The sequence below is a fragment of the Scyliorhinus torazame genome, chromosome 11 (genome assembly GCF_047496885.1).
Source record: "Scyliorhinus torazame isolate Kashiwa2021f chromosome 11, sScyTor2.1, whole genome shotgun sequence".
Classification (NCBI taxonomy): domain Eukaryota; kingdom Metazoa; phylum Chordata; class Chondrichthyes; order Carcharhiniformes; family Scyliorhinidae; genus Scyliorhinus; species Scyliorhinus torazame.
The window spans coordinates 155,184,185-155,200,364 of NC_092717.1; the positions used below are offsets into that span (position 1 = coordinate 155,184,185).

Here is a 16,180-nt window from a genome sequence, read left to right on the forward strand (position 1 = left end):
CATTTTAATTTGATGTTCTCTTTGTTTATCCTTTTCTCATTCTGCCATTGCTAACTTCTGTATTTCCAGAGCTCTCTCCCTTTCTCGTCCTTCTCTTTTTCCTGCAGCTCTAACTTCTTAATTTCTATGTCTCTATGTAATTGAAGCTTCACTAATTCAATTTCCTCACATCTTGAAATATTGTCTCTCGCATATATTTAAATGTGTTTCTAGGCTTTCAATTATCTCAGTCTTCTTCGCTCCTTTAGATAAGACTATTTCCAATTTATATGGCAGTTCAGTTCTGGGCACACTTTTCAAACTTGCCACAATTATATTGTCTACTTCCAGATAAGATTGAGCTAGATCAAAAGCCATTTTTGTAGCCTTCTTACTTTAAATAACATGTTTTCTCTTGGTTCTACTTGTTCCTCACTGTCGTTACATTCAAAAGTCAAACATTCACTACACCCAAGCAATTTCGCCTTTTCAGATCCTGGATGCGAACCCCCAATTTCCACCTGTTGCTGGGCAGCTCACTTCTTATTATGGCTTGCTGAATTTGTTTTCTTTATATAAATTTAGAATAGCCAATTTGTTTTTTTTCAATTAAGGGGCAATTTAGAGTGGCCAATCCATCTATCCTGCACATCTTTGGGTTGTGGGGCTGAGACCCACGCAGACATGGCGAGAATGTGCAAACTTCACATGCACAATAACCCAGTGCCGGGATTGAACCTGGATCCTCAGCGCCGTGAGCAGCAGTGCTAACCACTGTGCCACCCTCAGTCTTGTTGAACTTGTTTTACTGCTGTTACTAGATTAATCCATGACAAGCCTTACATGCCAGTTTTCAGTCTGAACCTGACACTGTGCCAAATTCTGGTAAGAGTCTGCCCAAAGAATGTGCTAATAAGGGCATAAAGGTTCAGTAGCTGAACGTGTTAATAGCAGAACAAGGGTCAGCGCTGTGAAAGCAAAACATGGAATCAAAGCACTCTACAGTGCAGAAGAAGGCCATTTGGCCCATCGAGTCTACACCAGTCCCTGGAAAGAGCACCCCACTTAAGCTCATGCCTCCACCGTATCCTCATAACCCAGTAACCCATGTTACAGATGATCGCGGGTGTTACGATGGGCCCCCTAATGGGTTGTCTGTATGGGGAGTGTCCCACATCAGGCTCGGTTTTAAATAGTTACTCGGGAGTTAGAAGTGATTTTTTTCCCTTCTAACTATTTCAGAGTAACTTCCAGGGTAAAATTGGCAGAACCGTCTGAGGTTAGCGATTGAAATCACTCCTGTTGGATGGTCCCCAGCCCAACGCAATTGTTCAGAGGAAGTTAGCATTTATGGGCAATTGTTGGTAAACCCTTTGCTTGTCTAATAAGAATCTATCTACCTCTGCCTTAAAAGTATTCAATGACCCTGCCTCTACTGCCTTCTGGAGGAATTCCCCAGTGCATCATTGGGGCGCCCCTAAAATGCAACGCTGGGGAACCAGGAAATCTTAGGCCGTAGTGTTGTGTAAATGGTTTGTTTTGAACAATTTTGAATACCACCTAAAATGCAAACATTCAGCGGGAAAGGAATGAGTCAGCTTTCCACCAGTATTAATATTATTCAAAATTCATTTTTAAAACTTACCAGGTGGTCTTTTTGAAAAAAATACTTTACAGTTGGATGCACTTATACAAGGCTGCTGTGGTGTACAAACCACTTCTGGAAGTGATTTCTTACATTAAAAGTTTTTGCATGAAAACTTCATTAGTTTAAATAGTGATATCCCATGGGTCTACAGACCTTCCCTCAAAGACAAGGGAGTCAATTTTAGCAGTCCAAATGTAGGAGTCAACAAGGATATTGCTCTTGTGTGGACTAAACTAAATAAGCTGCAATTTTTTACAAGGACATAAAAGTGCACCTCAGAGATTGCCATTGGGTCCATTGCAGCATGGAGTTCAGACAAAAGTTAATTCTGTTTTTCTGCCTGCCAGTGTTGCCTGGTCTGTTGAGTGTTACCAATAATTTCTGTTTTTATTCCAGATTTCCAGCATCTGCAGCAATTTGGTTTCATGCATTATATTTTCCCCGTTTGTGTAAATCAGCACAGCAAACTGCTCAACACTGATACATGCATAGGAAATTGGTGCAGGAGTAGGCCATTCGGCCCCTCGAGCCAGCCCCACCATTCAATAAGATCATGGCTGATCTGTTTATGTTTCGAATTGCACATTCCCATCCACCCCGCGGGGGTAACCTTTGATTCTCTTGCCTAATAAGAATCTATCTACCTCTGCCTTAAAAGTATTCAATAATCCCGCCTCCACTGCCTTCTGGAGGCAGAGACTTCTAAAGTCACAAAACCCTTAAGAGAAAAAAAATCACCTCATCTCTGTCCGAAAAGTGTGACCCCCTAATTTTAAAACAGTCCCCCCTCCCCCGAACTTCTGGACGCACCCACAAAAGGAAACATTCTTTCCACCTCCACCTTGTCCAGGCAGGTCAGGAACTTCTAGACTTTAATCAAGACACTTCTCACTCGCCCAATCTCCAGTGGTTACATGTGACAGGGTAACTGGCAGATCAATGAGTGATAAAACACTTTCCGTTATACAGATTTCCTGGAATATTCTAAACAGCGCGCGAATCTGTTTGTTCGCCGGGGGGGGGGGGTTGCTTTTGCCTAATGTTAATTTTAGAAGTTAGACGTTTCTGTAAAATATGTCAAATATCTTGTTCAAATTGTATTACTAAATACGTGAGCGGTTTCAAGAATATTACAAATGTGCTATTTTTACCACAGGTTAACAACGAGCTGGATCTAAACTGAAGTTTTGTCTAAACCAGTTTTTTTTTTGGGGGGGGGACTTAGGAGAAAGTTAATTTCACATGGACATGGTGCGATGTGCAACAGAAGGGACGGTGAGGTCCCTCCCCACTGACATCGCCTGCAGCCGATGTCTTGAGTCTCTGGTGTATTATTTTGTCCCTCAGTTTCTCTGCTGCAGATTCCCATCGCAAACACTCACTGTCCTGATGTAGTGAGTCTAAGGCAGTCTCCCATCGAGTCATTGGGATGGGGCCTCAGCCAAGTTCCCCCTCCCCGCCAAAAAAAAACCAAGCAGCAGTGTTCCGAGTGGTGTGCCCGAAGCTCCAGTGCAGAAAGATTAACGTCATTCCGTAAAAAAAAAGTTTCAGCCCAGAGCAACAGGAAAAGCCCAACTCCAACGCAACCCTCCTCGCTGGAGGGGTCTGTCTCCTCTTCATCATTTCACCAGGCAGCGCCGCTCCAAGCTGACTGCAGCCTGCTCCCTGGTCGAAGCTTGGATTCCCCTGAGGTTCTGAAGACAAAGTTGGCCGCCGTCTCCCGTTCAAAGCGGTCGGTAATCCTGCCCAGAAAGGTGGATATTTCAGAAAGCTGCAATGACCGGAAGAGTAGTTGAGAGCGCGGCGACTTGGCTGAGCTGGTCTTTGATCCTGATCAGCGTTCTGGCTGATGTGGAAGCAACTCTTCCATCTTCCAGATATCATCTCTATTCCTCAAGATCCACGCCCCAACAAGCTGCCAACAGACTCACAGGACGCAACAAGTAAGTCGACCCTTAGCCAGTCCACTTTGAACAACTTTACCACAAGTATCCCTCCCTGTACTTATACAAACATCTTCTGCATCATTGCATATGTTGACTTTGCTCGTAAAATAAACTCGTGGGATTATTATTTTAAAAATTTGCTACTAAGTATGGTGAGCAAGTTGATTTAAATTAACGGTAAATGGATTATATTGTATCTATCGAACCTTAGTCTGGCTCCATTAGTAAGGTGTATCCAAATTTGACCAGGATGGACCTTAGTTCAAACCGAAGTTGCAAAGTAATCCTGGATTCCCAGAGAAAACTTGTTTTCAGCAGTTGGGGAGGGGGGATGTTTTAATGTGGCGGCTGTAGACTTGCCCGTTGGCCAGAGGAGATGCTGGGATCTAAGGTGTGGTTTCTTCCCCCTCCTGCAGGAACTGGTGTGCTTACATTGTAAGGAAAAACGTCACTTGCACAGTGCTGGACGGGACGGAGAGTTACGCCAAGGCGGAATATCAGCCGTGCCCCTGGGGTCAGAGCAACTGCCCTCCAGCCGTGGTGTAAGTAAGGAGCAACCTCCCTCCCCCCCGGGACCGGGAAACTTTCACAAACTCCTGGTAATTAAGGGAATAAGAACAGAATTCCGCTCTGCAACACGACACAGCACAGGGGCCAGTCAAAGTGTCTCTGCTCTGGATCTTATCTGCCTCTCACCCAGCCACTCACACACATTTTCATAAATTGCTTAACTACAGAAATCCAACAATAAATCAGCCCACCCCATAATAAACCATTATTAAGCTGATGTGATATGTTTCTGGCTAAAACAGCTGGACTAAGTTTTGGCTACACTGTAAACTAAACAGCCGATTACAAACCGCAAAACCATTTGTTTCCGAATTTCAAATTCCCAGGCGCCAAGATGGAATGAATGCTACTTCAAAAAAAATTCAACATTGATGCAACTGATAGGATGGAGTGTCCTTGGTGCGAATTCTGTCACGCCCAGATGCAGTGCGTCTGGTCACGTTTTGACATTCTCACATCCAAGGGGCTCGAATCCGTAAATTAAACTCGTCCACTTTATAGTGAAGCCAGACAAAGGCACTGTCTGCAATCCGCTTATCTCAATGCAAAAGCCTCCTTCCTCCTCTCAATCCATGCAGGCTGATTTCAGTGAGAGCTTCGAGATTCTTCCCCAACCCCCTCTCCCAGATTCCACTTCCTCTCAAAACTGATTTAGGATTACATTTAAAAGCACACACTTCCAAAACTACCCACTCTTTCTTGCCCTGCCTGATAGCGAAAAATTTACAGACGGCCTTTGGCGCCAGTACCAAATGCTGATTAGTTAGGGGTGTGTCACAATACATTTGAGGCCTGGTGTCATCTTCAACTTTTTTTTCCAAGAGGATCAGAGATTGACTTCTCTGTCATTTTGTTACATCCCCGAAGGGACCAAACCTAAATTGTATACAGTTCCCCTCCTAAACCTTGGAGTAGGAGCTCTCCAGATGATTGGAGGGGTGGAGCCTCTCCCATTTGGAGGAACCCCACAGGATATAAACTCGAACCCGGGAGCAAGTCGGGCAGGGTGACCCCGCAGGGAGAGGAGTAGAGTAATTATTGTATGGTAAGTAGTAAATATACCGAGTTGTATCCTGCCTACCTGGCCTCGTGTGGAGTCCTTGCCTTCGGTCTTAACACATTCCTAGTAATTAGATTGCTAAAACTGGCTCCCTCACCCCAGGGGCAGAAGTGTAGGCCCACATAAATGCTACTGGAATAAGGGAAGCTTTAGCAATATAAACATGTATGAATATTGCCACCCGACAAGCTGAGCCATTAAATTACCAGGTATAAAACACCTTTACAGGTTTGTTTTTACTATAGCCACCGGAAAGGATAAAATCATGACACCTTACACAGGTCAACCAATTTAAGACTTGCTCTGGTGGTCTATGCATAACAGCAAAAATGCACGTGTAGCAAATTAGTGGCAAAACTAGAATATCCACTGTGGGTGGTTCACTTCGCCCAACCACATTCACCACACTCTTGTTTAATAGCATAAATCTATTCACCCAAGATCAGAATCTCACTGGTGACTAGTTGGACCATTTTCTGTGCGCATCATGTGTTGAGGCTATGACACTGATTAGTTACCGTGGTGTTATGCCAACTCTTCATGTTGTGAGGTGAACCATTATCTGCTATTTTGGGACTGGCCAGATGGAACTCACTTGTTTATTTGGGCCAGTGCATTCTATGATGCAGATCATCAGCTCAACCCTTGATCCACTCATCACCAGTCCAGTAACACTGATTTCAAATTTGGTTATTTGAAATGAAAATACATGAAGGTCGGGTGTCACATTCGTAGAACAATAACATTATAATTTCTCTTTAATGTTTCCTCAACATTATTTCAGATTCGGAGGGAAGGCACGTTCCTGGCATGTCATGTGACCCGATTGGCCAATGGGGGCACGATCCAGCGATCGTGCGCCGGGCACATCGGGTGAATTCCAAATCGGGCTCTGTGAATGGCTAATCACGAGTCAGGGGTCTCGTTCTGCCGGGTGCAATTTGGAACTTTCCCTTGCTGGGCGAGATCCAGATCAGCATATTTAAATGAGTCATTAGGCTCATAAGAATACTCGAACGCCGATTCACCCGACGCCTGGGACTCCAGCGACCACGCCTACGAGACCTTGCCAGGGTGCTGTTTAGTACTGGTTCACACAAACATGAACCTGGCATAATGGCAGCTTGGGAGTTGGGTCTTGCAGGGCATTAGAGATCCCCAGGTGGTTGGGGACATGGCAGAATGGTATCGGGGCACCTCGGCATTGCCAGCCTGGCACCCTGGATGTCTGAGTGGCAATACCAGGGTGCAGGCTGGCAGTTCCACGTGTCGGTCTGGGGGGCCTTGCCAATTGGAGGGGGGATGAGGGGGTGTTTCCAGGGGCCTCAACAAGGTTGGGGGGGATGAGGGGGGAGCAGAAAGCAGGGGTGTCTGAAAGGGTGGGGTGGGGGATATTAGGGCTGCCGCTCAAAATGGCGTCCCAATCTGCGAAAGGCTGTTCCTGCTGGTGAAATCAGCTCTCCAGTATGGTCTCACTGGTGAGAAACTCCACAAGGCCAAAAAACGTCAAACTGCCATTGAATAGTGGGGTGATTCTCGGCAGCCATTTAGAACTTTGTCTGCTGAATCGCGCTATATGTCAAACCCCTCTGCTATTTGTTTAAGGACAACAAAATAGAGGTGGAAAAAAAGCAGTGGGTAATCCTATTGATGGGCTGCAGGGCTCCCACATATAACCTGATAAGGCGCCTGACCTCCCCAGATGCCTCCAAGGAGCTTGTGGAATTAGCCAAGAGGCATTATCACCCAAAGTCCTCGATAATGATGCAATGATACAAGTTCAATTTGGCAATAAGGGCCCCAGGGGAGACAATTGCAGTGTTTTTGGCCCGCCAAATCAAATGGCTGAATAATGCAAGTTTGGAACTATACTATATGACATGCTGAGGGACAGGTTGGTCTGCGGTGTTAATGACATGACCACACAAAAGAAGTTGTTAACTGAGGCAGAGATTACCTTAAAGAAGATAAATTTCAGGTTGTCCACGCATAGAAAGTTCCGAGAGGTGGGTTATGGAGTCGCAGAGCGTGCAAGCAGGTCCACCAGGTTTGGCAGGAAGCCACTGGCAGTCGTGGTGCCAAAGATGAAGACTCAGAAAGTAACGAGGAAAGAGGCTCAGAGCAAAAGTGAGTGCAGAGATATAGGAAATTTGGTTTGCAGACCAGGGGCTATGAAGAATGCTACTGGTGTGGGGGAGGACATCCTCAGGAAAGGTGTAAATTCAGGGAAGTTACATATTATGCCTGCAATAGGAGGGGTACTTTAGGAGGAAATGCAAGACTAGGCAGAGCCCACAGGGGACTGTCAAAAAAAAACTTAGACTCCAGTACACATTGTTGAGAATAACCCTAAAAATGGATCTGAAGTATACAGTTTAAACAATATAAAGGTGGGCAATATACCCCCAACTCCAATTATACTGATGGTAAATAGTCAACCACGTGGAATGGACACAGGGTCCTCTGCTAGACATGTAGGTGAACAAACGTATCGTTATTTGCAAGGTGGGCTCCAGCCCCTGCAGTTGAAAAGCATGATGGCCAGGCTAGCCATGTATACTGGGGAAGCTTTAAGAATCCTAGGAACAACCACAATGCCTGTAAGTTACCAGCACCAGTCAGGTCAATTGCCTTTAATAGTAATGGGGGTCAAGGGCCAAGTTTGATAGGCTGGGATTGTCTTAGCCAAATTAGATTAAACTGGCTAGAAATCTGACAAATGAATGAAGGGGGTCTTCATGACCTCTTAAAAATATCAAGACGAGTTAGGCAAGATGGACAGCCTGAAAGCAAAGATTTACTTGGATCCTGAGACCACACCCAAGTTTATCAGAGCTGGACATATCCCCTATGCCTCACATGAGAATGTTGAGTCTGAACTCAATCGAGTGAAAAGAATTAGGCATCATCAAATCTGTTAAGCTTTCAGAGTGGGCGGCACCAATCGTTCCAGTGGTGAAACTAGATGGAACCATTAGGATATGCGGGGACTTCAAACTAACTGTGAAAAGAGCAGACAAATTGGACCATTGCCCAATACCAAGAATTGAAGATTAATATGATAAATTGGCAGGAGGCTTAACTTATTCTAATCTTGATATGAGTCATGCATGCCAACAATTAGAGTTAGATGAAACATCCAGGGAATCTGTCACTGTAAACTCCCAACAAAGGCTTATACCAGTACACCCAGCGACCTTTTGGAGTGTCTTCTGCATGTGCAATTTTCCAATGCATGATGGAAACGTTATTACAGGATTTACACAAGATGTTGCCCATCTAGATGATGTATTGGTTACAGGAGCATCCAAGGAGGAGCGCATAGCAAATCTCAAAGATGTTTTAAAAAGATAAAGAAGGCCGGAGAAAGGCTGAAATGAGAGAAACGGACGTTCCAAGCTCAGGGAGTGACATATTTGGGGGCAGCACAGTAGCATTGTGGATAGCACAATTGCTTCACAGCTCCAGGGTCCCAGGTTCGATTCCGGCTTGGGTCATTGTCTGTGCGGAGTCTGCACATCCTCCCCGTGTGTGAGTGGGTTTCCTCCGGGTGCTCCGGTTTCCTCCCACAGTCCAAAGATGTGCAGGTTAGGTGGATTGGCCATGATAAATTGCCCTTAGTGTTGGGTGGGGTTACTGGGTTATGAGGATAGGGTGGAGGTGTTGACCTTGGGTAGGGTGCTCTTTCCAAGAGCCGGTGCAGACTCGATGGGCTGAATGGCCTCCTTCTGCACTGTAAATTCTATGATCTATGATATTTAGGATTCAGGGCAGACGAATCGGGGCTGCACCCAATGGAGGAGAAGATCAAAGAAATTAAGCAAGCACCGGCCCCCCAAAATATATCAGAATTGAAATCCTTTTTAGAAAGAGCTGGCTTTTAAAACAGACCAAGGCAGGCCAGCAACATGGTTCAATTCCCGTACCAGCCTCCCCAAACAGGCGCCGGAATCTGGCGACTAGGGTCTTTTCACAGTAACTTCATTTGAAGCGTACTTGTGACAATAAGCGATTTTCATTTTTTCATTTATTACAGCAGATTTATTCCTAATCGTTGTACAATGTTGGCACCCTTACATACACTACTCAAGAAGCATCAGAGGTGATATTGGAAAGAGCATCAGAAAGAAGCCTTTGACCAAGTTAAATTAGCTTTACAGTTATCAAGTCTCTTGGTCCATCTTGACCCTTCAAAAGAGAGAATTCTTTCCTGCAATGCGTTCCCTTATGAAATCGGATTGGTTTTGGCCATAAAATGGAAGATGGTGCAGAAAGGGTTGTCGACTATGTCTTGAGCACTTTGACCGGTGCTGAACAATTTTATTTGCAAATTGAAATGGAGCGACTCGCCGTAATATTAGGAGTAAAAACGTACCATCAGGGAGGATGAGGACATTCCTCCCACAGTTTCAGCTTGGGTTCAATGCTGGACTTATTGTTAGCAGCCTACGAATACAAGCTTCAACCTATGCCGTGCACGAGCATTGCAAACATGGGCACTTTGGGATGTCTTTGCCTACCATACAACATAGCACCTCCCCAAATACTACAGGAAACATTACATTTTTCCAGATATACTGCCAGTGTTGACACAACAGGTCAAGCCTTGGACCCACAAGAAATGGGGAAGGCAGGGCGTGGCTGGAGGTCAGTGTCAGGGGGGCTGGTGGGATGGGGCTGTTTGTTGGGCTAATGCGATGTTCTTTTGATGTTCCCTTGTTGTTCTTTTAATATTCTATATGTTTATATTTTTGTTGAAAAGCTTTGAATCAAGATTTTTTTTAAAAAAGCCTTGGACCCAAAAAGACACCTATTATCTTGAGTCAAGAACACGGCCCTTCATGGCTGACGTAATGCGAACAGGGCTGAGCAGTTGTTGTGGTGTTGGGTGCTCTGGTGCACAGATGAGCCAACACAGTTGTATGTGGTACAACTCTATTTTATTTTAACTCTTATAATACAGTTCGTTCTGGATACTCTGCACGTGCTGTCTCCCTGAGTGTGTTTGGTAGCCAATGTGTCCTGGTCCTCCTCTGCAGCTAATACTGACCACCGGGGGTCGTGTCTGTGCTTTTATATCTTTCTGTCATTGGTTGTGGTGTTGTGTGTTCTGATTTGTCTGTTGGTGTGTCTATCATGATGTGTGTGTTTGAATATCATGACATCCCCCCTTTTTACAAAGATATGTGCCTACGTGGTTATAAATATAATTGTGTCGTGAGTGCATCTAAGAGTGTGTGTGTGTGTTGTGTACAGCGTGTGTATATGACGTAACTATTTACATGGGGCGATGTCGGGTGCGTCACACTAACAAGGTTGTACCATAACAAAACTTGGATGCGAGAGAGAAAAAAAAAACTTGAACATTGGTCCGGTCAGACGATATCTGGAACAATAAACAACAACAGGTTATAATACAGAAGTGTTTGACTTTTTGAACGTATGAACAGCGTTATAAGTCCAGTCTAATGGGTGACCGCCTCAAGAATGGGCTGGTCCTCAAGCCGGTTCAGCTGTGGAGATTTGGGGTCACACTGGTTCACCTTGGACTGTTGGAGGTGATGCTGTTGCCGAAGTCTCTACTTTACCATTTGTTGTACTTCGTGCAGTGCTTGGTTTTTTCATTCGTGCAAATATAACATTCAACATCTTTGTTAGTGGTGCCTTGGCTGTGGTTTGGTTCTGGTGGCGATGGAAGGGGCATGATCCGTGGCATCTCCACGAAGTTATCCTTGGGAACCAGTGGAGGATCCGGCGTGTGCGTACGGTTCAGTTGCGAGCGTGGAAGGCGGCGCAAAGCTCGCTGATTGCGCCTACGCACCAATCCATCCGCCCTGCATGCCAGGAACAAGGTGGAGTCTTTTTTCTTTTTATGTTTGTGGTGGACGGCATCTTGTAGCCGATGGGTCGTTGCCATCGAAGTAGCACCATCACTAATATCATGCAAGGCGATGACTGTGCCAGATGTGGAAGTTGGCCGAGACCGTGCACGCTGGTTCCGGCCACCTGCTGTGCCGGAAAGGCGACTCCGCAGAGAAACGTCGAAGCATGTCGCCTTGGAGAGAGAATTGTTGCTCGCATCAACGTCTGGCGATGGCGCGAATTGGTGTGTCCATCTTGGACCGCCGGTGCTGGTTGCCACTGCCGACCCAGTGGGACTGCCACGCGATCCATTCCCTGTCGCCGTGGCATCCGCCGTCACCCTGAGCATGCCATCACCGAGGCCGCGACACCGCCCGTCCGGAGCAAGGTCTGGCGTGCGCAAATCAGAGTCGGCGCTTGGCTGCTCCCCATCTGGAGTCCGGTCTGCCTTCCGTCGATGCCCCCCGTCCGGAGTCCCAACAGGTTCACTGGAGGCAGCCGAGATTCCCTGAAGCTGCACTTCTGGAGTCGGAACATGCAGGAATGCACCAACCATTGGAGAGGCTCGAGCCATCGAGGGTGGAAGCGGTGCGCCGCCACCGCAGTCGTCAGTGGTCCCACCGTGATCGTCGAGTGCCTCGGTACGCACTAGGCGAGGTCTGTCCCCTTGGCATGGGAAGTGGGATGCTGTCGTCACTCGTCTCACATCCCGTGGATAGATCCTCATTAGCAGCTTGCTGTTCACTAGGGTTGGATAAATTGTCAGAGTTTTCATCTGGTGGTGCACACCATGTCGGTGGACTGTCATTGTCTTGCCGTTGTCCTTCATTTGGGCTTTTCTTCTTTGGAATTTTAAATCTTCCCCCAGACATTGCAGAACCTTGTTTATTACCCCCAAATTCTCCCATATGTATGGTCTCGAATATAGGATCCAATGTTTCTATCGACATTGTACTATTTTCCAAAGAACATTCCGTTTCACTTTTCTTCTCAGGTACCTCATATGTATCTTTGTCTAATGTACATGCCTTCATGGTCTCTGGGTCTGATTTTGCTGGGACTGGCATGGTCACAGTCTCTCTTTTACTGTTCTCAATTGCCCACATTATACTCCCCATACATAACTGCTTAATCACTGGGGTTAGTGTGGTACAATGGATAATCGGGTCGACCTTATCTGCATCTTCACCATTAGTGGAAAGCACACTTGGTTCACTTGAAACTGCTGTGGGTTTTAAATTCGTTATCTGGCTACTCGATGTCGGTGTCCTCAGGATTCTTGCTCCAATGTTCTGCTCATTTATCAGTGGAGTGTGTATAGGTTCAATGCAATTAATGTTAACCTCAAGGTTTGAAGAGTCATTACTGACTAACTGCTGGTCTCCGAAGTTGGGATTTTGCGGCGTTGTGTTGAAGGGAGACATTTGTCCCTGCTGTAGATATGATTCAGGTTGTGTTATTTCCATTACCTGAGGATCAATGTCTTGTCCATTTTTTCGATCCGTACTAAAACACTGGCAATTCTCAGTCTGCTCCTTGCAAGTTAAACATTCAATAAATTTCTTTAGCAAATCCTCAGCATCCTTCTGTGGCCGTGCAGCATTATTAATCTCTGTTCGGCTATAATGATCCTGAAGGTCAGCGCATAAACCTTTTTTCTTCGGGCTTGGACGAGGCGATTCTTTTGGCTTGTCTTCAGTTGGGCTTGAACAGTCATCAGCGCTGTGCCCTTCATTGTAGCATGAGAGACCTTCATGGTCATGCTGCTGTGTAGTGGAGCATGGTAGGCTGTTATAGCCTTCTTGCTGTTCACGTGAGCATGGCAGACTTGCATCATCTGCCGCTGGTTGGTCAGGAGAGGTTGCTAGACCCTCATGGTCTTGTTCCTGCAAGGACTGCACATTGGAGTCTTGCGTTGCTTCTATCGTGGAGGCTGTCCACGAGCTCTCTGTGGAGGCTTGTGACACTGGAGTCACTTCTTGTTCGTGCAAGGACTGCGCTCTGGAGTCTTGCGTTGCTTCTATCGTGGAGGCTGTCCACGAGCTCTCTGTGGAGGCTTGAGACACTGGAGTCACTTCTTGTTCGTGCAAGGACTGCGCTCTGGAGTCTTGCGTTGCTTCTATCGTGGAGGCTGTCCACGAGCTCTCTGTGGAGGCTTGTGACACTGGAGTCACTTCTTGTCCGTGCAAGGACTGCGCTCTGGAGTCTTGCATTTCTGCAATTGTGGAGTCTGTCCACGAGCTTGCTGTGGAGGCTTGTGACACTGGAGTCACTTCTGGTTCATGCGAGGACTGCGCTCTGGAGTCTTGCATGTCTTCTTTCATAGAGTCGGGAACGTTGAGCGGGACGTGGACCACGCTCTGTGTGGCAGCAGGGCGCTCTCCGTGTGCTTGCACCGCTCCCTGTCTGTTAATGTCAGGCTGCAGCATCATCCGGTACTGATAAGTTGGAACGTCATATCTGCTGGATTGAAGATCCTCAAATCCGAAAAATGAATCCGCATCTGCGTCGGATTCAATGTGGGGGCCGCCAATGTGCAACACGAAAGGTTCGTCCGAGTCATAGTCGTATAGGACCACGGAGCTATCATTGGGCTCGCGAGGTCCGGAAACACTGTAAAGATCGTCATCGAAGTATTCGAGGTCGGAATCATCGGCTTGTGCGTAGGTAACTGCTTGTCGGAGGGTTCTTCGGAGGTCAAATTCATCTCCTGGGTCAATTTGCGGCACTGTGCTGTCATTCCAGGTGAGGGAAGGTTGTTTTACAGCTTTAACAGATTTTTGTTTTTTTGATTTGGGACGTTTCCCTTTTAAATTGGATTTGGGACGTTTCCCCTTTAAATTGGTGCAGTCTGGGGCCTCTGACATCCTGACGCTCGGTATGTAGCACGTAGGAAGCGACTGCGCATGCTCAAATCGCTGTTCCTTTACCGATGGCCGTTTTCTTGACTGCGCATGCGCAGCATCTCGCGCATGCGCAAACGAAACTTCCGGTTCTGCGCACTGCTCGCGCAACTGTGCTAGCGTGATACCTTTAGCAAGATGGCCACCGACCTCGACCCAGCCCCCTCTCAGGCCCGGGATTTCGGCCTCTGGGAATTCGGGCTCCGGGATCCCAGCCACGAGGTGAGTACTGCAGCTTTTCTTACCTTTACTTGCCGATTGGATTGCGTTTTCTTCACAGTACTTGGAGAATTTGTCCAGGACTGCCTGGTAATCGTACCTTTGCTGCCTCCTGAAGAACCTGAACCTTGTGAATATTTCTCTTGCCCTTGCACCGGCGATGGTGAGGAGAAATTCAATTTTTTCGCTATCATCCAGGTCTTGGAGTTCAGCTGCCACCAGGAACAATTCGAACCATTGCCGGAATCGCCGCCAGTTTTCGCGGAGATCGCCGTAGCACTGGAGCGGCTGCGGAACCGGGAGCTCTATCATTTTGCCTGGGCACTGCTGGTTGTCTGTGTACACTGAGGTATGCCGGCAGGTATCGAGCCACTCCTGTACCATGTGGTGTTGGGTGCTCTGGTGCACAGATGAGCCAACACAGTTGTATGTGGTACAACTCTATTTTATTTTAACTCTTATAATACAGTTCGTTCTGGATACTCTGCACGTGCTGTCTCGCTGAGTGTGTTTGGTAGCCAATGTGTCCTGGTCCTCCTCTGCAGCTAATACTGACCACCGGGGGTCGTGTCTGTGCTTTTATATCTTTCTGTCATTGGTTGTGGTGTTGTGTGTTCTGATTTGTCTGTTGGTGTGTCTATCATGATGTGTGTGTTTGAATATCATGACAGTTGTGACCCTTTCAGATAAGAAAAGACGAGTTAAGTTTTGAAGACGGCATATTGTTATGGGGAGCAAGGGTGGTCGTTCCCACTCCCACTAGGAAGCGATTATTACAGGAACTATACTGTCCTCATCCTGAGAAGACAAAGATAATAACACGCAGTTACATGTGGTGGCCCATGATGAATATTGACATAGAAAATCTGATTGGGAGTGACTAGGTCGACTATGGGTACGGTGACATGCAATTTCACGGGCCCATTTATGGGCTCCTTGTTTCTACTCATCATAGATGCTCACTCCAAATGGAAATGAAATGCAACCCACAACCTCGTCAGTGATGTTGAGAAATTGCGACAGTCATCAGCCCCTCTACAACTCAGACCAACCTGCCTCCTGCTCACCATAGTGCAGAAGGAGGCCATTTGGCCTATCGGGTCTGCACGAACACTCTAAAAGAGCACTCTATCATGCCCACCCCCCTGCTCCATCCCCGTAACCCACCCTACCCTGCACATGTTTGGACACTAAGGGAAAATTAATCATGGCCAGTCCACCTAACTTGAATATCTTTGGACTGTGGGATGAAACCGGAGAATCTGAAGGAAACCCACGCAGACAGAGAGAAAGAGCATCCACCACACAGCCACCCAAGGCTGGAATTGAACTCGGGTCACTGGCACTGTGAGGCAGCAGTGCTAACCACTGTGCCACCATGCCGCCTAACCTATCAGACTATACCTCATGTCACCACAAGCTTTACACCCGCCGGGTTAATAACGGGCAGACGCATTGTAACGCCATTGGATCTTATATTTGCAAATTTGGCGGGGAGCCTGGAGGCTAAACAGAAAGAACAAAAAAATCACCATGACTCAAAGAAAGCTGAAAGAATGTCTGAGGTGGACATCTTCTTTATGTCGAGAATCTTGGTGCTGCCCAAATTGGATCCAGGGAACGGTCGTCGAAAAAACAGGTTCAGTATCGCATGAGATAGGTGTTTAAGGGAGAAGGTTCAAAAACACACCGGGACAATCTGAGATGGGCAGAACCGCACGGCAAACCATTGGGACAACTTGGCCCATGTAGGCTCATCGGTGATACGGATACAAATGAAAGTGATACCGCAACAAGCTATTCCGAGGAACCCAGTAACGTTCCAGGGAGATCTGAGGAAAATCTTCACAAATCGAGAATCAACCCGATGAGCTACAAACCAACGTTATCCCTTCTGCTTAAGCACCCATTAGTGAATTGCGTCACTGTCAAACGATCAAGAAGTCCCCTGACCAACTTACCTTATAAGAGTCTGTTTTGAAGAGAAACTTGT

At 46.7% G+C, this 16,180-nt stretch overlaps 1 protein-coding gene across 1 annotated transcript in view; it reads left to right on the plus strand.

Annotated features, from left to right (window-relative positions):
* Window positions 1–2,776: 2,776 nt before the first annotated feature.
* emilin2a (elastin microfibril interfacer 2a) overlaps window positions 2,777–16,180 on the plus strand; it is a 198,708-nt gene continuing 185,304 nt past the window's right edge. The window contains exons 1-2 of the mRNA XM_072467903.1: window positions 2,777–3,570; window positions 3,990–4,115. Coding sequence (XP_072324004.1) covers window positions 3,404–3,570; window positions 3,990–4,115 — 293 coding nt within the window. The 5' untranslated portion in view covers window positions 2,777–3,403. The remainder of the gene's footprint in view (window positions 3,571–3,989; window positions 4,116–16,180) is intronic.